At 46.7% G+C, this 27,244-nt stretch overlaps 1 protein-coding gene across 2 annotated transcripts; it reads right to left on the reverse strand.

Moving 5' to 3' along the window:
* Positions 1–13: 13 nt before the first annotated feature.
* SLC19A1 (solute carrier family 19 member 1) lies at positions 14–23,226 on the reverse strand. 2 transcript variants are annotated; one of them, XM_063116974.1, is made up of 6 exons: positions 23,080–23,226; positions 15,183–15,507; positions 6,778–7,510; positions 4,924–5,116; positions 3,311–3,452; positions 14–1,625 (listed from the first exon to the last, which is right to left on the reverse strand). In XM_063116974.1, the coding sequence occupies exons 2-6, from the start codon at positions 15,357–15,359 to the stop codon at positions 1,437–1,439; spliced, it is 1,434 nt and encodes a 477-aa protein (XP_062973044.1). In that variant the 5' UTR covers positions 15,360–15,507; positions 23,080–23,226; the 3' UTR covers positions 14–1,436. The 2 variants fall into 2 exon arrangements, with proteins under 2 accessions (XP_062973044.1, XP_062973043.1); XM_063116973.1 differs by having other exon boundaries at positions 6,751–7,510.
* Between the last annotated feature and the right edge of the window lie 4,018 nt (positions 23,227–27,244).

A 27,244-nucleotide genomic window follows, 5' to 3' on the forward strand; every position in this document is an offset into this window, starting at 1 on the left:
GGAGGGGTCCCATGTCAAAGGGTGTCCCCCCCTGTTATTTGGAGACCCGGCACCTTTTAAAAAAAATTAGAACCGTCTGTCTAGCCTTCCTCTTTCTTGAAGGCTAGTTCATAGAATCATAGAATAGTAGAGTTGGAAGGGGCCTATAAGGCCATCGAGTCAAACCCGCTGCTCAATGGAGAAATCCACCTTAAAGCATACCTGACAGGTGGTTCAGAATCTCATCAGGGCTGCTAATGGGACATGATCTCTGCTGAAGCCCTGACCTGCCCTCCTCTCAAATGCTTACTGTTTGACCCCATTGGTCAGCCTGGGGCAGTGAAAGTGACACAAAAATAAATCTTAGGGCAGGGGGAAGGCAAAGGAGAGGAGGACGAGAATTGATGTCAGAGCAAAATGCAAGCTGTTTAACAAAATCTGAAAGGATTGTCAAACACACCTTGGTCCCGTGTCTCCCAGTCACTCCCTACCCACCCACCCCACACTAGGGATTTGAGGGCATATTTTGGGGAGCCTGACTCTCAACAGTGGGATTCCTGAGCATGGCAGGAGAGCTTGGAACCCTCAAAGCCAAACTTAAGAATGAACTCAATGTTCTTGGAAGAGGGGAAAATATTGTTAACACAATGGGTAGGACCCAACAGTGCCCTACTGCTAGCGGCCAGTGCCCGTATGCATGCAGCTGCTCCCATTGGTGATGGCACACGGGCAGCCTCTACTGCTGGTGGCAATGTAGCACTGCCAGGGGCAAAGGCCCAAAATGACTAAAAATGCACATTTCTGGAAAGAGCAGGTCGCACCTTCCAGAAATCAGAATTTCCGGTCAGTTGGGGGCTTTGCCCCAGAAACGCTTCATCACTGCTGGCACATACCGCGACCGGTGGTGCTAGCCACCAGCCATAGGGTACAGTCGGATCCTACCGTAATGCCCCAGCAGAGTATATTCACTAGTATCCAATGAATAGGTAAGCTTTATAAAAGGTTGAACTATTCTTTTTTTAAAAAAAGAAGAAGTGCTTGTATCTACCTTGCCTGGTTGGCTCATTTACAGGCTAGGAGGGGGAACATCCGAGTTTAAAAACTTCCTTACCATCACTGGGTTGCCCAAGTGTAACAGTGATAAATGCTTCCGTAATCGCCACTTGGTTCAGGAGATGGGGCACGCAGAAGAGAGTGTGCAGAGGGCATGTGCAAGATCCAGAGAGAGCAAAGAGACGCTTGTCTGCCAGATACACGTTGCCCGTTCGCAACTCCTAGCTGAAAATCAAGCAAGGCTTCCCCCACCACCACCTCTTGGTCCCTCCAGTGTTCCGATATTCTGGAAACCAAAGACGCGTGGACCTTGTAAGTGCTGATTGTCATGGCAGTTCCACTGATCACCTCCCAACAGGGAGGGCGCCGGCAGGTCCTTGCCTTTCCTCCGCCCGCTGCATCTCTCAGGCTTCGGAGCTCGCCAGCTCTGTCAGCCTGCCCTTGCCCATGACTTCCTCCAGCGGGCTGCTGAGCTCATTGGCTGGTGCTGCCTCTTGAGATTTCCTGCACGCCTGGTGTCTCACAGCCACACACACCGACGCTACAAAATACCCCACGGTCAGGAGTGTGAAGTAGCCAAAGTAAACGTAGAACTGGAAAAGAAAAGGGGAGGGGGAGTGATGGTCTTTAAATGAAAGCAAAATGCAGGGTCTCAAAGCATCCAAAATTACAATTATTCAGCAGCCCGCAGAACCCCAGGCATGGAAAGGATGTGTACGAATGTAAGGACAGTCCTGTGCAGTGCAATGCAATAGACTGGCAGGCGTGTGTGTGTGTTGGGAGGCAGGAGGCTAGAGGAGATGAGCCTTTGGAAGGCATCCTGCCTCCCAAAGGCCCTTCCAGTCTAGCATCCTGCCTCCCAGCGACCAGCCGGATGCCTCTTGGGCACAAGGGCAACAGCCTTCCCCACTTTTGTTCCACAGCATACCATGTTTGAACACGGACATTCGATTCAGCCATCCTGAGTCAACGTCTGGTCCTCCCCTCTGCCAGCAGCAGGAATCCATCTAATGGAGTGGGGTGGGGGAAGAAATCCTGCCACCCTCAATTCTGGTGATGTACACAGAGCTGGAAGCAAGCTAAAGAAACCACCTGCACTTCCTGCCTCAGTGGTCGAGCCCACCTGCACTAACAGGACCAAATTTGCAGATTTCCAGCCTGTGACAATGCACTGCCCTTTTCACGTGGCTGCAGGTAATTACAGAGCTTTCTTAAGCCCACCGTAACCGTTTGCAAGCCATGGCAACCCTTAGGAGAACAGATTAGATTTGCTCTCCCTAACCTGCCTCTTTCCCAATAATGTGTATGCTTAATCCTTGCAGCATAGATGGAGTTTTTGTTGAAGGCAATACAAGATAAATTAGCAAGTGGAGAACATTCAGTAGTAATCTGCATGTTTATTTGGGCTAGCTGGGTCCATTTAGCAGCAGTTGCCTGGCAACAGGTTCCATTAGACTCATGGGACTGTTTAGAATCAAGGTATAAATTCTGGTACAAACCCTTTTAACATTTGGAAAGGATGAAACAGGGCAGAAATGAAAGAATAGAGAACGGAAATGCTGCTTTAAGCTAGGGTGACCATGTGGAAAGGAGGACAGGGCTCCTGTGTCTTTAACACTTGCAAAGAAAAGGGAATTTCGGCAGGTGTCACTTATATGCATGCAGCACCTGGTGAAATTCCCTCTTCATCACAACAGGCAAAGCTGCAGGAGCCCTGCCTACTGTGACCAGATACAAGAAAGCAGGGCTCCTGCAGCTTTACCTGTTGTGATGAAGAGGGAATTTCACCAGGTGCTGCATGCATATAAGTGACACCTGCCGAAATTCCCTTTTCTTTGCAAGTGTTAAAGACACAGGAGCCCTGTCCTCCTTTCCACATGGTCAGCCTATGGCTGACATGCCTTTGGTGGCCCGGCTTCCAATACAAAACAGAAACTTGCAGTACAATCCTGTTCGGGTCTACTCAGAAGTAACTCCCACACGTACTCCCAGGTAAGTGTGTTTTGGATTGCAGCCTAGATTACAATGCTATACACACTCCCCCGGGAGTAAGCTTCGTTGAACACAAAATGAAGTACAAAAGCAGCAGAACGGTCCAAGGAAAGCAAGAGAGGTTACAGCTGAGAATTCTACACGTCCCCTAAAGTTCACCCGAGCCCATTCCCCACTATGCTTACCAATACTACCTTCAGGCAGCGGTGCGAGCCCTGTCTAAAAGACAGCTAGGGCTGAACAAGAGCTGGCAACCACAACCAGAGTGTAAACAGGGGCCCCTCACCTGAGGGTGGATTGAGAGAGCCAGGCCTCTCTTGTCTGTTATGATGATGGTGATGATGGTCTTGAGCACGGTGGCAAGGAAAGTGTTGATTCCGAACACCAGGGCGCAAAGTTCTTTGGACAAGGAAGCGGCAATCTGGAAACTTCAGGCAAAGAGAGAGGGAAGGAAAATCAGCTCTGCTGACAAGGGCAGAAAGGAGGGTTACTTTATGGACAAGGCGCTCAGCGAGGATGCTGAAGCGTCCCTGACCATAGAATCATAGAATAGCAGAGTTGGAAGGGGCCTACAAGGCCATCTAGTTCAACCCCCTGCTCAATGCAGGAATCCGCCCTAAATCCACCCTAAAGACCAAGAGGGGCACTCGTAAGTGCTGGCGAGGCTTTGTAATTTCAAATCTGGAAGTGCTACAGCAGCCTTCCCTAACCTGGCGCCCTCTGGACGTGTGGGACTACAACTCCCATCACCCCAGCCATCTGGGGATGATGGGAGTTATAGTCCGATGTGCCCGGAGGGTGTCAAAATGAGGAAAGCTGTGCTACAGCAATGCAGCGAGGGCTAGGAAGTTTGTGTTGGACTTAGAAAGCAGCTAGGAATTGGGGTGAGGGTGGGGGGCAGGGAGAGCAGGTACTGAAAGACGTAACGCTTCATCATCATCATCATCAGCGACACATTCTAGGATGAGATGAATATAGATGTTGGCCCGGAAGGGTACTGAAAGCCACCTGATCCAGTCCTTTGTGTTCAGCTCAACCTGCAGTCGCTATCCCTGCCCCTCTGGAATTTCCAACGGATTAGTTCATACCATTCAGAGCATTAGCAGTTGACACATTTTTCTAACCTATTAAAATATTAAAAACCTTCAACAATGAATCTGCCATGGAGCCAAACAGTCAGCTGTTCTTGCCAGTTCTGGCATGCTTACAGAAAAGGATTAAATACTGTGGCGATAAGCTCTCCTTTAGGAAAGCAGCGGTAGTAGAAAGTCAAGCAGCTCTAGGCTATTCATTGGGACAGTTGTACAGTTCCCCCCCCCCAAATGCTGAAATAGTTCAGATGAATTTTAGAGAAGGAAGATTTAACAATATACCAAGAGATCAAACAATTTGCTGTTGTGGAGTACAAGAGGTGGAGGACTCGGCTCATTATATATTATATTGCAGATTATACAATAGCCCTAGGAATAAATATTTAGCTAGGTATTTGGCCCCTATGGTGGTCAAACGGACCAACGGGCCTAAGGGACCAAGCGAAATTAGGCTACTTACTAACTGCAGAAAAATTGACCCTACTGAATTTGGCCTATTTTGCGGTAAGAGCTGCAAAAATTAGGAAGGAACAGGTTCAGGTGTCACCGTAGAAGTAGGATTTGTATATTGCAGAAGATGTGTGTTGATGGGAGTAATTGCTGTATAGTGCACCGCAAACTGCAATTTTTTTATGTAATAATATGTGATAACATGTGTTTGGCTAAAACCCATTTAGGGTAGCCATGAATAAAATCTGAATTTTTAGTGAGGATTGCAATCGGTTTGCAACCCATTTCCAAAGGCTGAGGGGGCTTCTGTATGTTACGCGAACCTGCTCATCAAGTTGTCCCCCCCTCCCCCACTTACATGGCTATGGGCACGAGAAACTGGTAGGAGCCTCTGAAAAGGACGTAGCTCATGTAGCACAGCCAGATATTGGTGGTCGTGTTCATCAGGAAAAGCAGGCCTGTCTGGAATGCCGTCACTACAGCGATCACCAGCTCTGACCAGAGCTTCCAGCGGATCTTCATGTAGCCAGCAGCAAAGGAGGTGATGGCACCTGGGAGAAAGCGCACAGCGTTACCAAGAGGTGACAGCACCAGCCGTCGTCTTTCCGAGGCAGAACTTTGCCAAGGGGCGTTAAGTGTAGGAAATTAGCAGGTTTGTCCAAAAGCTACCGTAGGGAAGGCAACAATTAGCAAACAAGATTATGACGGATACTGGACTTGGCGGCATTCAGATCCAGTGAAGTGCAACGCTCTAGGCCTCAATGAAAGAGAAGAGAACCTGTCCCAAGGCAGCCCGTTGGAAATGTTTGGCCAGCAGGTTGCTCTGGGCCCAGTTCCTTGTGTAGCTGATGCAGAAAGGTGGCTGGCAGCTCATGTTAAGCAGCAGTTGCAGATTTCTGCTTCCAGGCACCACCCTTTTGCACCAAGGATGTACTGAAATCCAGCAAATGCTGCAATTTAAGCTTGGTTTGAGGGGTGATGTAAATCAAACAGGCTTTCCAGGGGCAGGAACAGAGTAAAAATTTAAGAGGAAGTTATGACTACAGTAAACTGTATTACTGGTGGGGAAATTGCAGTGCACGGCCCAGAGAGTGGAAGAGGCATCCCAAGATGAGGCCAGTACACATCTCCCTCAGAAAGCCAGTTGATAAGGATGGTGCACGTAAGACTTTGGTCAGCCACTAGTGTGTTGGCTCCCAGTGGTGCCTGCTCTGACTGACTGTGGCCCTTCCCTGCCCTTTGGACTGTGGAAACAGAGACAGCAATCTTCTGTGTGCAGAGGATGGCCCCACCACTCAGCGCTCTCTTATACACAGAGAGAAGGGGGCTTTTCTGAAGTGGAACAGTCTGCCTTGGCAGGTGGTGGATTCTCCTGGGCTGGAGGCATTTCAGCAGAGGCTGGAGGACCACCATCTGTCAGGGATGTTCTACCTGCCCCCTGCAGTGCAGAGCTGGCATTGAGAAATTGCCCTTCCCACACCCAGAACACCGGGTGCTCCCTCTGGCTAGTTGACCAGCCTAGGATTGTATCCAGACAACCTCCAGAGGCCCTTCTGACGCCATGATCCTATGACTTGCTATATGCATCAGCCTTGTGAACTAGCCAGAGAGAGTCCCCTGGGTACTGGGCAGGGCCGAGGGCAGGGGCAATAGCACCTGAGCTCTTACGCAAATGATAAGCGTCCAAAATGTGCTGTAGAAAACAAACCACAATAATGTGCTCATTACGTGCGGACTCCATAGGCCACGTCTCCATTCAAATTCGCATGGTAAACATCTGCCTCGGGCTATCCAGTCACCTCCCAGGGATTTCCATTAAAGGGTGGCAGCACATCTTTTAGTGACCGCAATAATGGGAACCGCTTCCAAATGGCTACAGAGGCTCTGTACTCTGTAGTCCTGGGGGGGCTGAGTTGCACGTGACATTCTCCATGCAAGGGGGTTCTTGGGGTGCATCACACCTGAAAGCTCTTCTGAACAGCCGAACCAGCTGTAAGTACAAGCAGTTTCAGGAGATCTTGCCTTGGCACCAAGATGCTTAGGTCAGCGGCCCAGGACAGCCTGCAGGGCTGACAGCAGGGCTTGCTTGTGTTTCATGAATGGGTTACAACCATGCAGAAAGAGAGAAACACACACACACAGACGCATCAAGCGCACAGAGCGAGGAGGGGAAGGATCAATATACCGAGGAGCGTAGAAGCAGCTTCCACACCTCCATTGTAGACTTTCCTGTGATCGCTGGTGGGGTCGATCTCTTTCCATAAAATCTGCACATAATACAGCATCAAGTAGTAGCCCGCGGAATTGAAGATCCACCAGAGGGACCACAGCCTCAGCTGGGGCAGCTGCACAATGTGGGCCAGCTCCTTTAGCATCCGGAAAAAGACCAGGTTCTTCCAGGCAGGGGCCTGGTGCCACCTGGGCTCCCCCGGGCTCCCGGGGTTTATTTTGTCCAGCTCTGCAGGCGAGGTCCCGTTGCACACAGGTTCGCTCCTGTTGAAGAAGAGGCTGTGTTTGGGGCGCTCCAAGAAGAGAGTCAAGATCAGCCCGAAGCACATGAAGCCCAGTGAGATGTAATTCAGGGTGGTGAAGGTGATGCCCCCAACTGAGACGCAGAGCTGCCCCAGCACCGAGCTGGTGAAGACCCCCATCAGCACGGCAGAGCGCGAATAGCTAGCCATGCGCTGGTAGAGGGAAGGGGTGACCAGGGAGAAGATGTAGGAGGAGTAGGCGACTCGGGCGGCCATGGTGATGCCGTAGAAGAACTCCATGAACTGCATGGTGAGGATGGTGGTGCCGAAGATGAGCAGCAGCCAGATGGCGATGTGGCTCAGGCTCTGTAGCAGCAGCACCGGCTTGTAGCGCAGGTAGTCCGTCAGCAGGAAGATGGGCACCAACACCGCCATGTTGGAGTAGGAGAGCACAGGGGTGATTTCATTGGTTACCTGCAAGATAAAATCAAGCCAACTGCAATGCTTAACGGAACACGGAACCATCAGGTCACTGGGCATCCCTCTTCTGCGAAGACCAAATCCATGTTGGGCAGTATTGCTGAGAGGAACTCCAGTGTAGCAGATTTCAGGGGTGCATACACTCACCTGCATCTGTAGTATGACTACGTAAGGACCTCCTCCTCCACCAGTACAACCAACCCTTGATTTTGGAGCTGTCTCGCCACATTCCTCCTCAAAGCTCAGAGGCCTTTATGATTGTCATATATTATACTAGTAACCATTTGAGTCTTCCCATCCTGGAGCCAAAACGGACCACCCACATGAGAGAGGTATCAGCAGAGTCAGGTTAACCCAGCTGAGGTTCGCAGACATGCAAAAATTATTTAGAGGACAACCCTTAGGGGGGAAACTCCTCCCCTTCAACAACTAAGTGGCTTGTTGGGTGAGGGAGGGAGGTCAAAATTGAATACTTGGTGGGAGGGTGAATAGAATGGAGTGGTTGTAAAAAGAGGAAGAGACTTATAGAAGTATAGAAAGACCAAAAAGTGTAGAAGGAACCATCTCAGTGTCTGGATAAGTTAGTTCCTGGTTTACATTAAGAAGCTATGTTACAATGTCCCCAGGGACAAGATATAAAACTACCCATAGACATCAATGGAGAAATCAAATTACTAAATGTAACTGGGACTGGACACAAGTGTGTCCAAACCTCCACCCCAAACCCAAATGGAACAAAATAGAGGAAAATCCCACAAAGATAGGCCAATGAGGACTGAGCATGCTTAACAGGCACTGAATGCTGACTTGACTGTAGGATAGGGGGGAAATGAATACCGGGGTGGGGGCAGGGGATGAGAGATGGAATGGTTGGCTGGAACCCTGAACAAAAGCACTGCAACATGACGGTGATCACTTTGAGGAATTTTAGCTTAAAGTAGAAGTAAGACCAGCTGTAATCAATGAGGCTGCAACACAATCACCCCCTGCACCCACACAAGAGGATTTTACAGGAGACAACAGGCTGGACTCCATGCATGTTCTGCCATACTGCAAAGAGGCAGGAATGCAGCATGCTGAACCTATAGAGCCCCTGCTCCTCAATCAAACTCCCCAACCCAACTCCTCACAGGTGATCTCACTGATAGGTATGAGAAGGCAGCTCCACAAGCACACCTCCATCAGAAGCAGCCATATATGGACTCAGACCATCAGACCTGTGTTCCTACACCAGCTGTCCCCAACTTGGTGCCCACCAGATGTTTTGGATGACAATTCCCTGCAGCTCCAGCCAGCATGGCCAATGGTTAAGAATGCTGGGAGTTATAATCCACAAACATCTGGAGGGCCCCAGGTGGGGGGAGGCTGACCAACTCTGGCAGCAACTCTCCAGGATTCCAGCCAGGGACTGAATCTGGGACTTTCTGCATGCAAGTCAGGTGCGGCTCCATCACTGAGCCATAGGCCTTTGCAGATCTCCAGATTGGGGCCCACACGATTAGGCCTATCCTGTAAATCTTCTTTTCCAATCCTTCCAAGTCCACTCTTTCTTCAGCATTTCAATGCTCTTGAACTTAAAATTAACATTGCCTCTGCTAGTAGGATCCTGTATATGCAGCTTAAGTTCAAGTATTTCAGAGTGTCCTTCTGGAATAGCACACTCAATATTTGGCTTACTCTCAGTGCTAGTCCTCCTCAGCAAACCCACATTAAATGTTATGGTTTCACCGAGCCACAATAGGTACAACCCACATTCCTTCTTCCCCCATGCATGACCTGATGTTCTACTGCAGTGACACAAGTCAGACTGACCCAGATTATGAAGCCAACAGGTCCACTGTGCCCAGTGAAGTTCATATAAGGACCGGAGGCACCCAGCTCTCTTGCCTCCCCTTTCCATTATTTTCTTGTTGAAGAAGGGCACAAGAACAACTTAGCAAGCTGCTTTTTACCTACTCCTTTTAGCCCAGTATTGTCAACACTGACTGGCAGCAGCTCTCCGGGGTTTCAGGCAAGGGCTTACCTGCCCTACCTGGCGATGGCAGAGATTGAACCTGGGACCTTCTGCATGCAAAGCAGGTGCCCTACCACTGAGCCACATCCCCTCCCCATGGCTCAGTGGTGATTAATTTTTATGACGATCTTGGTGGTGGTGGGAGGCTCAAACAACAATTAGACAGGTGCTCACCACAACGAACCTGAAAAGCGTGATGTTGCAGAGTTCTCTTTGAGGCCAAGGGAAGTGGGTAAGTATCAGGTGGAGACAGAGTTCATTTTCAAAAGGGCCCATGCACCATTTTGAGTATTTGTTTTCCAAGATTCTTTTGCAACACACTGAGAACATTTCCGTAGGGCCTGTAACAGTCAGGCATACTAATACAAACACACATACACACACACACACCACTCTGTGCTGGTTTGTGGGAGGCAAGACTCTGGTGGCACTTGAATCTGCTGAATTATGCAAAATGTTCTGGAGCCCTGTGGTTTTTAAAACAGCTACCTGCTGGTCACAGCTGCTTAATTATAAAGAGCTGGTCTTTTAAAAATAATAGTAATTTCAATAACCTTGGGCTCCTTGTGTTTGCGCCCAGCAGTTAAACCCCCATCCACATCCCTTGCCAAGGAGGTCAGCTAAGCCTCTTCCAGCCTCTTTGGATTGGAACTTGCTGTGATTTAGCCATGGGAACAAAACAGGACACTCTGATCCTTGGCCAGCCAGAGCTGCCCTGGGGCACGGACAAAAACCTGCACCCACAGGGAGTGGGGAGGTGCAGGGGAAGAGCTTCGCCAACACACTGGCGGGGGCGGGGGGATTTAAATTAACTTTCACTGACAAGAGATCAAAAAGCATCGCTTAAAATGGAGGGTGGGCGACTTCAGATGTTCTAGACTACAAGTCCCATCATCCTTCACCACTGGTTATGCTGGCTGGGGCTGATGGGAGTTGTAGGACAGAACACCTGGAGAGCCAGAAGTTCCCCATCCCTTGTTCTAAGGGATATTCAACCCAATCATCTTGTCAAGGGTTTCTTCCTCTGCCCACCACAAAAAAATTGTTACCCAAATCATAAAAATGCAGGTTTCTCTGTACATTCACACATAGATCTTAAATAGCTCACCATCCAAACTTAAATCTAGTTTGAAAGTTAAAAAGAAAAAAAGGAAAAGATGCTACACAGCATCTTTCCCCAACTTGATGGCCTCTGGAATGTGGACTACAACTCCTGTCATCCCCAGCCAGCATGGCTACTGGGGTTTCCAAATTGTCTCCACTCAGGCGCAGACCAGACTAGACCTGCTTAGAAGCTGTACCCAGTGCACTTTTCCATTCGCTACAGGAGCCCTTTCAGAATCTCAACACACAGCCCGATTTAACGGGTGAGATGGAGGGCAGGGGAAATCGAGAAACAAACATCACACAGAGTGAAAGCACAATCAGCAGGAGACTCCCATAAAAGACGGAAACAGTAAGAAGCTTTGATAATGGGGGGTGGGAGGGGGTAAACTCAGCACCAGCTAACAAATTAGCACTCTTATGTAAAGGCAGCAGATTTGGGGCGCAACCCTATGGTCCTTGGGAAGACGCTCCAATGGCCGTAGGATTTTGTGGATCGGCCTGTCTGCGGGCCGAGGGGGACGTGGTTTCTGGAGGCATTTCAGGGCAGATTGGGGGAGCGCCCCCCATTCCTCACAATGAGGGGAAAGTACGCCAATCCTGGTGCTGGTGCACTTATTTGCCCTCAGCTCTTCCCCCTGTCAGCACCAGCCCTGCTGGCTCCTTTGCTTCTGCTCCTCCTTCCTCTGCCCTTATGCAATCGCCTTGTCTGTCCACTTGAGTGATTTGCATGAAGAATGGCCAGCTCCAGTCTGGTTTTCTGATCAATATGGTTTTGGATATTTTAGCAAAGGCATCTGAACACACAGCTGATAGGTGGAGCCAATGCACAGGGTAGTGGTCTGTCTTCGGGGACTTCTTCTGGGACTCTTTATTATAGGGTGGTCCTAGACACCATACATTTTCCCCTGCCCTGGGAGGACACTGGTGGCCCCTGGTATCTGTCAGAAACACGTTTCCAACCTGCAGTTCCTTGCCCTGCAACTTGTCTCAAGATGCCCTCCAGATGCTTTGGATTACAGGTCTCAGGATTCCCGACCACTGATGATGCTGGCTGGGGCCGATGGGAGTTGAAGTCCAAAACATCTGGAGGATAGCACACTGGGGAAGCCTGTCTTAAGCCATCTATTAGAATTCAATCTGTAAAAGTGTTGGCTTATCCCTACCCTAATAGGGCATAACCTCTCCCCACAGCCTTTTATCTTTGGACTGGAACAGAAAGACTCCATCAAAGTCTACAGTCAACAACACAGAGAGACACACGACAGAGCACTTTCTGCTCCTCCCCACTGAACAAGGGGGGGGGGGGGAAAGACTCTGATGAAGATTTTAATCCCCGTAATTGTAGGGGAATTTTGGGAAACAAAAGGGGTGGGTGAGGGGAAGGTTTAATGCACCCCTTCTGGTGCACATGGATCCCAATCTGAACCAGGGAAACACACAATTACTCTCAAGGCAAGAAAACTGCAAGGTTCAGTTACATGCTAGGCAATTAACACAATAGCCTGTTTTGCATGACATGAGAGGGATTAATCATCCATGGTGGCTTGTTAACCACCCTCGCACATTCTAGGCCCGTGACCCGATTTCCCTAACTACCCTTGCAGAGCGCTGGTTATCATGACAGCCAAACTCAGCGAGGGGGGCTGACCAGAGTAGTTTACACAGCACCCAACCACCCCAAAACAAGCCAACAGTTTCAGGGTGATCTGTAAGCCACCCATCCTTGCTATGTTCAGAAATCATGGCAACCTGTGCCCAACAAGGGCAATTATGCCAATTAGGCAGCTTGTGACCAGCACCCGCAGAGAGGGAAAATAACCACTGTGGCTTATTTACCCTCCGTGATCATGCAAACCTGGTCAATGTGTCGTTTGACCTGGAGACTCCTCTTTAGCCTGGCTTTACTGCTCCACTGGACATTGAAAAGGTTAAATATTTATTTTAAAAAAGAGCTCCTATAATTTGGGGGTAGAAGCCCCGCCCACCCTGCCCTTGCTCTCTCTGCATGTTAAGGAACTACTGATGCAATAATTAGCACACCAACGAATCTGAGCTTTGACCCTTCCAAAGGGCAGAGCTGGAAGGCAGAAATAAGTGATCAGTTCTTGCCTGCCTGCTACCTTTGCCAGGGCCAGCCCTGCGTGGCATCATTTCTGTCACAAGCAACACGAGCTGCCCGTATCCCAGAGAGACCTCTGGGGAGGATCAAGGGGGAAAAATATAAATTACTCATTACTCAAGAGGAAGGTCGAAGGTTTAAACATAAACTACATGGGCAGCAAGGCAGAATTAGGTCAGCAATGCTCTTGCAAAATCCTGACTTATTTTCTTTTGAACAGTTCATAGTTCACTAAAATGAAATAAAATGGAGCATTTTCTTCTTTAAGGCTAGTACAGAGAGAAATCTCTCTCTATATTTTTAAAACAACAACAACATCCAGTTCTTAAACTAGAGGTATGCTGCCTAGTTGACCCTCCATCAGTTTACTTAAATAAAAAAAGTATTTTCTTTATTTCTATTGGATATTTACTAAGTAAATTATTTCAGGATAAGGCCTTATAATATTGGGAATTGTGATTTGTCAGCTTACTTAGCAAATGTTACAATGTCTTGATCAGTTACTCCCTTTCATTTCTTGGTCTTACTGCCTTGAATGTTCACCTCTTCCCCTTACGAGGAACACCCCAAATATATAAATCTCTCTCTCTCTCTCTCTCTCTCTCTCTCTCTCTCTCTCTCTCTCTCTCTCTCTCTCTCTCTCTCTCTCTCTCTCTCTCTCTCTCTCTCTCTCTCACACACACACACACACACACACACACACACACACACACACACACACACACACTCACACTGTAATTGTAACTAAGCAGAATAAAACCCTGCTTGGTTAAACTCCAGCAGTCGCTGTAGCAAGACCAGCAGTACCCCATCTCTTGCAGAAGAAATATTTATTTCCTTGCTGCTTGATCCTGCTCCCTGAAATTGTGCAAAGCCCAGACATGTTTGGTAGTATTCATGAATCTCAGACTGAGCCCGAGTGCTTTTGACTGGAAGCGGCAAATAAACAACACTTCATTATCTGAAAAGGGTTAACACAAAGCCATTCCCAACTTATTAGTTCCATATACGAGTAAGTATTTGCAAAGTGTGAAACTCTTAGTTTTATTGAGCGATAAAGGTGAACAAGCCTAGGCAGACTGGGGCAGTTCAGACATCATGGCAAACGTGAAACCAGGGCTGGGGAAGCGGGAGCAGCACAAAGGTGTGGATAGACAAAAACAACAAGGGTGGAAGGGAAACCGTACAACGATGTTCATTTTCAGCCTGCTGCGTCATTCAGGGGCAAGAAGACTGCACCTTGTTGTAGCAGTTCTCTTTGGCACACGATCCATGGGCTAACTGCATCGCCAAACAACTCACTTCCTCAAAGGTTACATTTTGAGTTGGCATCTCAGGTCGTCAAGGCAACAGGCAGCCTGAGAGTTCTTGTTGGTTTTGCTTTTGGTTTCACTCCAAAAGGAGCAGATCGCCACACTGCAACACGATTGCAATAATTCTCATTGCAATATTAATAATTTGGGGTACATCCTGCACCCTCCTGCCGGCAGGTGCTGCTGTACATCCAAGGGGGTCGGCATGGGATCAGTGGGCCCTCTTCCCACATTGGCTGCTTCATAAGTGCATGCAGGTCCTTACATGAAACAGGAGGCCTATTACCTGCCTATGAACACAGCCCAGCCCAGTCCTCCACTTCTCCTTAAGGGCAAGTTACTTATGCTCATAAGGACATAAGAAGAGCCATGCTCCTCAGTCCAAATCCCCAACCCAACACCTCACAGGGGATCTCGTGACGGATAGGGGAGAACATAAGCAGAGCCATGATGGATCAAACTAAGAGTCCACCTAGCCCAGCACTCTGTTCACACAGTGTCCAAACTGTTGTCGACTAGGAACCCACAAGCAGGACTCAATGCAACAGCAGCTGCCCACCCATGTTCCCCAGCAAATGGCGTATATAGGCTTACTGCCTCTTATACTGGAGGTGGCACATAGCTACCAGGACTAGTAGCCAGGAATTTATTCACCCCTCTTTTAAAGCCATCCAATTTGGTGGCCATCACCACATCTTATGGTACTGAACTCCAGCCTTGGGGGGGTGGAGGGGGAGAGGGATCCATCCAGCCATGTATCAGCCTTCTCCACCCTGATATCCTCCAGAAGTGTTGAAATCCAACTCCCATCATCCCTGCTGTAGCTGGAGTTGTTGTCCCAATACATCTGGAGGGCACCAGGTTGGGAAAGGAGCCATATACCAATCTCCTTCCACAAGCACAACTGTGGATAGGTCATGCCCCACCCTCCATTTTCTCAGTAAAATACCAGGAAGAACCGGGGTGTGTGTGTATGTGTGTGGACAGGACAGCCATTTATGGGTCCAAAACTAGGAGAAGAAGAAAAAATCAGTGGAACTGCCTGCTACAGCCCACTGCAACTTTCCCCTCCTGCAACTTTCCCCTGTGTGCTGAACCGTCAGATTTGCTCACCTCTTCCATGGTGAAATTCTTCTCTGTTCCCAACAGGTAAGGCGTGATGAAGCTCTCGCCAGGTCGGATTTGGTTCATGAAGCCATAGAAGCAGAGGTAGAAGACAAGGAGCTTCCAGCGCGGGTCTAGGGAAGGATCGGGAGGCTGCTTCTCCGGGGCTTCAGCCTCAGCAGACATCGCTCACTGGCATCACCTGGGTCACTTTCCGGAGGCAGCGGTTCTTTGCGGTGGAGCCCACGCAGCCGGAGCCGTTCTCAGGGTTGCGTCTTGGCCTCTTTGTGGCATAAGGTCTTCAAGAGGCAGAGGTACGGTCCCGCTGGCATATCTGAAGGAAAAGGAAAGAGCCTGGCACCACATCAGGTTTCCTGGAGAGACTCTTATAAGCTAAATACCCACAGTCATCACAACAGGAATTTGTTTACTTCAGTTTCGCAATCACAAGCCCTGCTTGGCCTGCCCCAGTCGCTGACATGTCATTTAAGGCGCCCGCTGCTTGTTTGTACACTTTGCCCAGTGACCATTTCAATGGAATGTTTTAGGGCTGCCAGATCAGAACTTCAAAAGAGCCAAGGGACGCTGGAGTGTCGTAGGGTTTACTCAGCTGGATGGCTGTGTTTGGAAGCAAGGCATGAGACATATCCATCTCATCCCTTCACTTATCTTTGCTCCAATGAGCCTAGAACACAGTTGCCTTTAACTTCACAACAACCCTACAAGGTCGGTGAAGATGAGAAATACCCAAGATCACACAGGTTGGAACACAGCTGAGTGGGGATTTGAGCCAGGTTCCCTCTGCATACAAACCCAACACTATAGCCACTATACTTCAATGACCCTCAATAATAGTAATTACTGGCAGTATCAACAGTCATTAACAGCAATTATTACTACAGTTACCCAGGATCTAATCCTGTCTATTTTAGAGTACTCTTAAACGCCAAGGCAGATGTTAATTTCAATATGGGCTTAGCAGCAATGTCTTTTTTATTTTTTATTTTACTCTACAGGGTACCTGATTAGGATTTTAAAAGCCACTTGTGGCGTTACACCCCACAAGTCAATTCCAAATGTATGTCTGTGGTTTTTAAGTCTGTGGTTTTTAGAATGTTGGCCTGAGTGGGTGGAGTTAGAATGTCTTGGGAGGGGGGAGGAGTGATATATAAGGGCATGACTGAAGGGATTGAAAAAACTTTTCAGGGAGACTTGTTAGGTACTCTTAGAGTCTGTAGTGCTCTCTGTGTTTATGGTACTTAAGTTCTGGGAAATTTGAGAGTCAGTGTAGTGAGTGGTGTCTTTAGAGTGTGGTGTGCGCGTAGTGGAAGTATATTAATCAATACTGAGAATAAAGAAAGTTCAAGAGTGATTGTGTGAGAAAAAGGAAAGCGTGTATGTGAATGAGTGACAGGATTGTATGAAAGGTTTCAAAAAGGTTTTTAAATGTTGTTAGTTGAAACAAAGCTTGTGAATTTTTAAAAATAAATTTTGATTGTTTTGTTTTTAAACTACCACAAAAATCCCACGTGTCTGTTTGGCATTTATCATCTTAAGTTTACACATATAACACCCACTCTGACAATCATTCACCTAAGCAGATATAACTCACAGTGTTTTATTTTATATATTAAAATCCTTCTCCATTTTAACACCTTTCTCCACATAGTTTGGAGGAAGGTGGTTTTTATCACTTGCCTCAGGCGTATCAAGCGGTGGTGCTTGGCTTGAGCAGGGAGCAGCCATGGTCGGGTCTGGTGTTCAGAGCCTGTGTCGTGGCACCACTCTCCACTCACATACTAGAGTCCCAATAGGGACCCATTTTACTCTAGAGCATTTTTTTAAAAAAATGACATAGCTACTAGACACACATTTAAAAGAATGCCTGTTTTAACCTAGTGTAGTGCACTGTGCGTCAAACTGCCTTTCAAGACTACTTGGAAATGCAGCCATTTCAAATGGAAAGACAGTGTAATATAGTGGTTAGAGTGCTGGACTGGGACTCAGAGGATCCAGGTTCTAGTCTTCCCACTGGGTGACTTTGGGCCAGTCACTGATTCTCAGCCTAACCTACCTAACAGGGTTGTTGTGAAGATAAAATGGAGTGGACGGCCAAGTAAGCCACCTTGGGTTCCTTTCAAGAGGGGGGGTGGGAAAGGCAGGTTATAAATGTAACAATGATAATGATGATATGGCTGTGATGAGGCTCTGAACAGGGACTGAGGGCAAGGAACATATGCCTGGACTGAAAGAAGGGCCATAGCTCAGTGGTAATGCAGCCCCTGCTTTGCATGCAGAAGGTCCCAGGTTCAATCCCCAGCATCTCCAGGCAGGGCTGAGGAAGGCTCCCGCCTGAAACCCCTGAAGAACTGCTGCCAGTCAGAGCAGGCAATGCTGGGCTACAAGGACAAATGGTCTGATACTGCATAAGGCAGCTTCCTGTTTTCCGAAGTTCTACACGGGCTCCAAGTTTTGATGGCATTCAAAGTGCTGCTGTTGAGTAACTTATAAAGTTCTAAGTGGCATGGGGTCACTCCCCCAACATAGGCAATCCAGATGAGGACCAGAAATGAGGCCTTTTCTGTGGTGGCCCTACAGCTTTGGAACATCTTTTCCTAAGGTGTCTACCTGGTGCTATACTGGCACCAAGTAAAAAACATGGCTTTGATGATTAAACTCACTGGCACATTGTTTTAACTGCTTTTACTGCTTTTTAATTATATATTGTTTTAACTTGGTTCATGGTTTAATTTGTTTTTTACTGTGCATATTTATTGTTTTATACTCTATGCTTTTATCTGTACGCCGCTCTGAGATCTTAATGATAGAGGGTGGGATATAAATGTTTTAAATAAATAAATAAATAAATAATCTTTTCGATGCCAGGTGAAGGTGCCATTTTCTTGTGCTTTCAAACCCAACACTCTTTATTCAGCCTTGCTGCTCTTTCTGTTGTTGCTTTATGTTTTTACAACATTGAAAGCTTTTCTGGCTGCTACTAAACAAATTCTGTAACGTTTTGATAAATGTGTTTATTTGTAAGTTGATTTGACCAGTTAGAAAAGTGGGGCAGAAGTGACTAGTTTCTATGGGGCCCAACCACTGCCACATTACACTCAGAGTGGTGGTGATGATGATGACGACGACAACTACTACTACAATGCTAATGTTTTGTCACTGTTACTGTGTTCAGAAATATGGTAAAATTCATTAAGTTGAATTTTATAAGCCTCTTGCATATATCCAAAAGAACCACTGAACTGGTATTACCTCCTCTTTGTATTCAGGAGCAAATGAGAATATTTTGCCATTCTGCTCATTCAGTATTAGTACAATGTTGCAACTTCAGAGATGTGAACAGAACAAATCTCACCAATCTTTAACAAGCTTAAACCATACTGGCAAATTAAGGTTATCCATGAAGAGAATGATCTATCAAGTTTTGCAATAAGGGTGGGGTGTGGGGGGGGGGGGAAGAGATGGAATGGAATTATATGGGGGGGAAGCATTCCTGTTAGATGCAGAAATTACTCAAATCTAACAGGAAAAAATGATGTTTCAAATCAAGAAAGGGAAGTTTCTGTTCCACTGTCCAAGAGTACCATTCATAAACTTGTTAAGCTGCATTTCTTGGGGGTTGCCCCTCTGGATTAATAATGCAAACCTAACCGTCCTAACAGAGTTTACTCTCATGTAAGTGGGTACAGGATTGTAGTCCACATTCCATTAAATCCAAATGTGTTGAGTTTCATAGATTTGTGGTTAGACTGAATGACTTTTCTACCAATAAACAAGTCCTACCTTTTACAACATAGCAGAGTCTGCCTTTAAAATCTAGTTCTTAGAATAGTTGAGAGATCTTGCTCTACTTGCAGAACCCAGCATCATAAAACCATTATGTACAAGATTGCTCTAATCTGCTATAATGATGTCCAAGCAGAGAACAGATACGCTTCTCTGCAAACATGTCAACATAGCAGAAAAACCTGACTGCTTACTGAGTTGGAGAGAGATTCCAGAACAGTATAGCTCCCCATTCTGAGAGTTTTGGTATGAACATTTATTTTTGTATTTATTTACAATATTTGTATGCCACTCCACATACAAGTTTTCAGAATGGTGAACAGCACATAGGATTAAAAAAACCCTACCATGTTAAAATAATAACTATTTTTTTAAAAAAAGAAACATTTCTGATAAAACCGAGGTCTGATAACTGTTTATTCAAGGAAGTCTTCCTGAAATAACAATGTTTTCAGGAGGCATCAGAAGCAACCTAACATTGGTGCCCACCTGACCTCCAAAGGCAGGGAATTCCATAGGAAGGGGGCCACCACATTAAAGACTCTTCTCTTGGTGGGTGCCAATTCAGCCATAGGCCCATCTGAAACCACCAGGAGAATGACCTCTGATGTCCTCAGTGACTGGGCAGGTTGCTAAGGGAGAAGATGCTCTCTTGGGTATCCTGGTCGCAAATTGTTCAGGAAATTGTACACTAGCACTAGACGCCTTAAATTTATACTACTACATCTATACTACTGTTTCTCTTATATAATGCGAACATCAGTGCAATCCTGTATATATCTGCTCAGAACTAAGGGCAATTGAGTTAACTGGGGTTTACTCCCAGGTAAATGTGTATAGGATTGCAGCCCTAACCTGCACTTCTATGCATATCATACCTGAGAGAAAGTCCAACTGCATATAGCAGGACCTACAAATGAATAAACATGCCGACGACTGTGATGCTAATTGGTCAAAAACCATTTTGTTTACAGGCCACTTTCTGTAACTTCCACACTGGTCACTCCAGTAGCTAGTGAAACTGGCATTAAAACAAGAGAACAATAATACCAGACCACAATCTGGATCCAGATTTAGTCATACTTAAGAGGAGACCCACTGAAATCAATTGAGTTCAATGGGACCACTCAAAGTATGACTGAGAGAGCAACCCTATGTCCCGGAGACAGCGTCTGGGCAGACATGGGATTGCTCCGTTTCCTGCCTTCACTGGGCTCTGAGCTGGGAGCCAGGAAACCGTGCTCCCTGCCCCCTCGTAGTTGCCATGGAGGGGGCTACCTCTTATTGGCTACCTCTCCACGCTCGCAAAACAGAGCATGAAGACGGGGAAAGGAGGCGTTCCTGGGGGCACTGAGGGGAGGAGACTGGGGCTGTGAGCTATCCCCAGCCTCCTTTCCTCCCCCTTCTTGAAACCTCCACTAGACAGGTGAAATCGCCCATCTAGTGAAAATGTAGGGTGTCTGGAGAGCAAAGGCGAAGACCGCTTCTGCGCTACCTCCATCCTGCACAGGATACTCGGCAGCCTCCGAGTTCGAAGGCTGCCAACTATCTTCATAGGGCTGCATCCACCATCCGGCTCCAACCCAAGAGTAATATTCTGCCAAGTGAAATATCAAAGTTAAATGAAAAGTTGTTTGTTGCACTGAAACACAAAATAAATGTTCTGTATGTAAGTGCTGCATATATAGCAGCCTTCTCCAACCTGGTGCCTGGCAGATGTGTTAGTGTACAATTTTCCATCACCCCTGGCCAGCCATTGGCTGACATATAGGCTACTTCCAGTGGTCAAAGTGTAAGCTTGTGAATTTCAGGAAACTCATCTGTGAAAGCGTAGGGGGGGGGGGGCAGCACCTTCTCTGATCTGTCAAACATGGGTGGTGACAGATGGTCATGCAAAAGTAAAACCACTGCAATGGACATTTAAAGGCATTCTCCTGAACCCATAAAATTTGCACTATTTTTGATCAAAGATTTTAAAACTTAGTATACATGCCAGTTAATAAGACAACCACCACGTGTGCACTGTGTAACATTTTATTCTGAGAACTGGGCAGGCTGATCTATGGTTCTGCTATGGTGGCAGCTGCTATGGCATTCAGATGGCATAATTTTTGTTCAGGGCATTTGAATCCTCTCTTATATCAACTGCACAGGCTGCCAATTCATTCCTGTGCCTAATTCAAAGTGCCTGACATTACCTTCAAAGCCTTTATACGGGTTGGGACTAAATGCAGGGGTTGGCAGAAAGTAGATCTCCAGATGTCTTGGACTTCAAACTCCCAGCATTCCTGACGTCATGCTTGCAGGGTCTTCCAGGAGTTAAAGTCCAAAACATCTGAAGATCTACCTTCTGCCCACCACTGGGCTAAAAGGAACAACCATCTTCTCCTGCACAATTCTACCCATCCACTACGGTCAGCAGAAACGTTTATGAGTATGCCTGTAACTCTGCAGCACAACCGTGTGCCACTCCTGGTCTGATGAAAGGTAACAGGCCAGTTTGCACAGCCCACAGGTTGAGGCATATGTGGCCGCTATTTTGCCTATCTCCCCACTGTTCAGGTATGTTTCAGGCTCATGCGACAGTTGTTTAACACTCACATAACTCAAGCATGCTCACCGGGTTCGCACAACACGACAACCCCGGAGTGAGGGTTGGATATGAGAAGTGGTGTCCATGGGCATTGCAGCTGGTCATGGGTTAAATAACCCACGACAAGCTGCACTGTTTCATGCAAACCAGGTCAACATCATTGACACCATTTTATAACTAATATTGTCAAAAATCATTAGGTAGACCAAGCCCAGCTCTCCGTCTGTGCCATCAATAGGAATCAGTATTACAGAGCTACAGTCATTACAAATAGGTCCAGTTTGTACGTCACGACAACCCAGATTATTTTTTAAACCTTGGATTTATGAGTGTTAAACCCTGGATTCTAAATCACAGTTGTCTCTTTCCCAACAAGCCAGAGTTCCTGATTCACACTCAGTGCTAAGCAACCTAGGGCCACTGTGTCCCTGGAATGTTTAGCTTCTCCCAGGAATTGGCAGCACACACAAGCCTCACTCGCTTGCAAAGAGCCGTTTCAAAAACCTCTGGGTTGTCACGACATGCAAACCAAGGTGTAGTTTTTCAGGAGAGCACAGGTTTTTTTTGCAAACTTTCTAGAGGGATAGCCATGTTACTCTGTTGTAGGAAAACCAATAAAGAATTTTATAGCACCTTAAACGCTAACATTTATTATGACATAAGCTTTCATGGAACACAGTTTATTTTATCATGCAAATTTGGTAGACAGGACTATGGATTACAGATCTTCAACAGTTTACAGATGCAATCCTAAACATACTTGCTGGGGAGTAAGTTTCCTTGAACTCAATGTGCTTAGAATTGAACTGTAAATGAGCTCAATTCCAGGTTATCTTTAATAGCTTTCCACCAGATGGCTAAAACCTTCCTACTGAGGAAGAGTTTGGGGCCATCAATTGTTTTTAAATTCCTGTTTGCTTATTTGTTTTACCTTGCTGTATAGAATTGTTTCACCGCTACCAGATACCCAATTGTTTCAATAGCTGCTTTCGAATGTTGTGTGCGTGTGTTCCTGTTGTTCTAGCAATTTTCGTAATCTTATTTTACTGCATTTCTTTTAATAGCGTGCTGTTAGCCACTTTTGGAGGGAAAGAGGGTTAAGAACTTGTTTTTTAAAGAAATAAACACAAACACACACAAGTAAGAATAAAAGCTCTGATTTCTATTAGTTTCGCATTCCCTTTTAGTCTCCCAACATGCCCAGGTCCTCCGTACAGAAGGGATGTGAAACCACAGCGGACTGGAGAAACAAGTTGTGTAAACCCGCAGTCCTGCTCAGACGCCTGACCTCTACTCCCTCTCAGTGTACCAAGCACACAGCCCAGAGAGCACAGTGAAGACACGGGAGCAGGCGGTCACCCCTCCATTCCCTCCCTCCCCTCGTTGAAGGGGCAGAGCACTTTTCGGTCCTGTTGTCTTCCAGACAGGTAGCACGCAAGCATTTTCTTCTCACTGACGCTCAGCAACAGGCCCATGCTGCTGCTGCCGCCACCACCACCTCCTACTTACCTCTTGCACTTCTTAATAGTCGGGCTCAGCCGCCCACAGGGCAGAATCCAGCCACCCGCTCGCTGCTTTCTGAGCAACGGTGCACGAGCCTCACAGTGCCATGAGGATAAGCAGCCTATTGCCACCTTCTAGCACACAGACATTAGCAGTTTGTCGCACGTGGGAGAAGGGAGGGTCCCTCCGTCTCTCCCACGGCTACTGGGAAGTGTAGTTCTGGCGGTGTACAGCCCTGGGCAAATGCGCGATTAAACTACAAGCCCCATAATGCAAGTAGGGCGGAAGATGCTCAAGAGAAATAAGGCAATATACAAATAACGCCAACGCCATCCATCCATCCCCCCCCCCCCCCCAAAAAAATCAACTCAGATAAAGAGGCCCGTTGTGGGTTTTATTCCCGGGAAACGTCAACAGATAGAAAGAACCTTGTCACTTTTGCGATGGCTGCTTTCTTTCGCTTTTGGTCAGTTCAGCAGTTCATTCATTGATATTAGTCTCAGGAAGCAATTCGTCTTGATTTTAAATCACACGGGGCTCCTAAACCACGAATTCCACTCCCTTGGAAAATAACGGTCCTTGTGGGATGGGACTGTGCCATCAATATTCACGGTGCAATCCGATGCCCACTTACCCTGGAGTAAGCCCCATTGACCTTACTCCTGAGTAGACACGAGGAGGATCGCGCTGTTTAGGTTGCAATCCTATGCACAATTATACCCGGGAGTGAACATGGTTAGAGTTACGTTCGAGTAAACATTGCACTATGAAATACAAAAGTACTTTGAAGGGAGAAAGAACACAGATGTTGAGAGAGAGAAATGCCAACCTTCATAGGAAAATCCCACCTGCTCGAGATAAGCCCTGGGTGCCAGTGTCGCTGTCGGGCGCTCTTCATGAGATTTATGAAGCCTGTGAGCCTGTGCTAGCGAGGCTGTTGAAGACCCTTTGGGAAATGTTCGACCACCGCGTCAACCAATAGCCTGGCCACAGGAGCGAGTCCGTCTGAGACACGGCGGCTCTTGTTGGCTGTACTACGTGTCCACCAGAGTTCGCAAGAGTTCCATGTAGTAGAGGAGATGGAGTTGAAAGTTCTAGATGCATAAGCTTTTTGTGGGCCTTTGTTGTGTCCTAGGCTGCAATCCTACCCCCCACCCCTTTCCATTCAGAAATCATATTCTGCTACAGCAGACAAGGGCTAGAAACATGCCCTTAAAAAAGAAAAGAAAAGATGAGTTTCTCAGGAAGTGAAATGCAGGACCCAACATCATATTCTGTACTTTTGTTTGCATTCACACACCTGGTTAAGTTTTATGTGCAGTCCTACATTCAATAGGAATAGTAAATGGGAAAGTCTGAGATAGATGGATGTGAAGTTGATCTTGCTGAGAGCCAAATGCTACATGTCCTCCATCTGTCTGGAAGAATACACAGGATGCTGTGCAGACAGCACACGCTTATGGTACATTCACACCAAAAATGTTGCAGGAGAGCAACTCTTAAAACTGAAAATAAGGAATGGCACCAACAAGCTCCATCACACCTAGAAAGAAACGCTGGCTACCGTTGCTTCTCTGTTGTCGCTCAGTTACTTCCTGTTTGAAAACAGGAACTAAACAAGGAGCAGGAGGCCCATTCATTCAGGCATTGTAATCACGCTGCTTCTCCCATACACAGCAGGAGAGCAGCAACCGGACTTTTTCTGGTTTTTCTGGTGGGGCAAGGAAGGCCAGAAGGGGCACGAGAGGCAGATGACATTGTGTGAAGGACCTCTGAGAAATCCATGAGTGCCCAGTAACAAGCATGTAATAAAACGCTCGTCAGATGGAGCTCAAGGTATCTACATTGGGGATGATGTGAACATGAATGAATGAAGCTTTTAGCAGAGAGTGTAGAATCCTAGGGTTTGTAGAAGTAGACAAAGTATTTAAGAGAGCCCCTCCCCCTCCCTCTGCATGCCCCCGCCATACCCAAGCAATTAACTTTTATCTAAATATGATCTGAAACATGCAAGTTCGATGGGCACTAACTTGCATGTGGGTACTTTCACATCTGTGTGTTGTGCTATTTCAGCTCATGTATCTTTTCACTTGGAGCGCTACTATGCTGGTGAAATCTCCCACCCCACTCCCTACATTCTCCTTTCCCCTGCAGTTAATTGTTTATCTTAAAAAAATATTTCTTTATTTCTGCCAAATACAATTGTACAGCAACCTGAAACTGCACAATTACGGTAAAACAACACACTATACTTTCCCCTAAGATCATGTTAAACAAACTCCAAGGAAGGAAGGCCATTTGTAGGAAGCAGGAGGGAGCCGAGACTGTTGTTGCCCTTTCGCTTGGGAAACGTTTACACGGGGTGGGGTGGAGGAGCAAAGTTTTCTTTTGCTCATTTCAAAGGGTGGGCAGATGAACAATCATTTTAACTAATTTCTTTTGTAAAGGTGGTCAAGTCCCCTTTCTTGCTCCAAGATAACCAAAATGCTTACATCTGCATAATTTTTAAAGCTAAAGAGATCAACCTGGCATCGTGATAGCTCTCAAGGAGGGCTTTACCCGTACCAGGTTTGATTCAGATCGGTTCATCCCTTGATTTTTAAGGAATTTTAAAAATGGAAATTAACAAAAATGCTTACATCTGCATAATTTTTAAAGATAAAGAGATGAAACTTGGCACAGTGATAGCTCTTAAGGAGGGCTTTATCCATGCCAAGTTTGAATCAGATTGTTTCATCCCTTGATTTTTTAGGAATTTCAAAATTTCCCCCTCTTAAATAGTCCACCAGAGTGAAGCATTGCTTTTCCTTTCCTTTGATCATGCGAAGCTGTGCATCTCCAAGTTCATAAAATAGAGATCTGTTGGTTCCCTTACTCAAGAGTAAATCCCATTGATTTCAACTGCATTTACATCCAAGTCATACTAAAATCAGATGCATGCTTGCCTTTGAGTAAACCTCAATGAACAGAGAGAGACTTACTTCTGAGTAAACAGAAGTAAGACCTCAGAAGTAAGCATAGGGTTGTAGAGCACTTCTTTCCACTTTGTTGTTTTAAACTTTAATAAAAGCTGAGTTATACTATTAAAAGTCAGCTCTATATGTGTTTACTCAGAAGTAAGTCTGTGTTCAATGAGCTAAGCATGCATCTGAATTTAGTATGACTTGGATGTAAATGCAGTTGAAATCAATGGGATTAAAAATTCCTAAAAAATAAAGGCATAAACTGATCTAATTCAAATTTGGCATGCTAAAAGCCCTACTTAAGAGCTATCACTGTTCCAATTTTGATCTCTTTACCTTTAAAAATGCGCTACAAAATAAGACCTGGAAAATCCATTTCTTCTTGACTCTGATGATAATTGGCGCCATTTCCTGCTGTGTGCAAGAGAAGCTATGCTATAAAAACGCCCACTGAATGGGCCTCGTGGTCGTTGCTTGCTTCCTCTTTCTTCCCCATGTGAAGAGCAGGGAGTTGGACTCGATGGCCCTATAGGCCCCTTCCAACTCTACTATTCTATGATTCTAAGAAAAAGGAAGCTGCTCATTCCTATTGTGGGAGAGAAGCAGGAGGCAAAGGGACAGTAGGGAAATGCGACCCCCCCCCCCCAACCCCATCTGAAAGCACTCTTCAACCAACCCAAGAGCTAGCCTAGGTTCATGCGCAGTAGGAAGGAAATAGGTTTTGGAGGGGGTGGTGGAACAGAATGAAAGGAGAGGCAAATGCCACTCGTCCTCCCTCCCTTCTGACCTGCCAGCAATGTCAGAGCACTCTGAATAAACAAGAGGATTGACCTGCCCATGTATGAAAATGGATCTTTCAACTTGTTTTATTTGTCTTTAGTCTTGTTCTTAGAAACTGCTCTGGAAGCTCTGCTGAAGGATGGTGTAAAAATCTTTAAAATACTACAAAGAAAATAGGTTCCTTTGCCTTGAGACTGACTGACTGATCCAGTTGCACGCAATGCAGTGATGCAGCAGAAGTTCTTCTCTCTAGCCACCCACCCTGCAGCAGAATCAGATTGGAAGGGGACTGCAAACCCAGAGCAGGGAATCACGCAGTCCACAGCCTGGGCCTCTTCTTCCGTGGGTGGTTCTTTCGGCCTTCTGTTATTTCATGCATTTGCCTTTTGTGGCACTCCAAGTGTGCCCTGGCTGAATGTCTGGGGAAT

This window comes from Elgaria multicarinata, chromosome 2 (assembly GCF_023053635.1).
Source record: "Elgaria multicarinata webbii isolate HBS135686 ecotype San Diego chromosome 2, rElgMul1.1.pri, whole genome shotgun sequence".
Classification (NCBI taxonomy): Eukaryota; Metazoa; Chordata; class Lepidosauria; order Squamata; family Anguidae; genus Elgaria; species Elgaria multicarinata.

Coding starts and splice junctions, on each gene's coding strand:
- SLC19A1 (XM_063116973.1), bottom strand. CDS start 15,359: ATGTCTGCTGAGGCTGAAGCCCCGGAGAAGCAGCCTCCCGATCCTTCC. Junction 7,511..15,182: donor AGAATTTCACCATGGAAGAG/GTGAGCAAATCT, acceptor TTTATCTTGCAG/GTAACCAATGAAATCACCCC. Junction 5,117..6,750: donor AGCTGCTTCTACGCTCCTCG/GTATATTGATCC, acceptor GCTTTCTCCCAG/GTGCCATCACCTCCTTTGCT.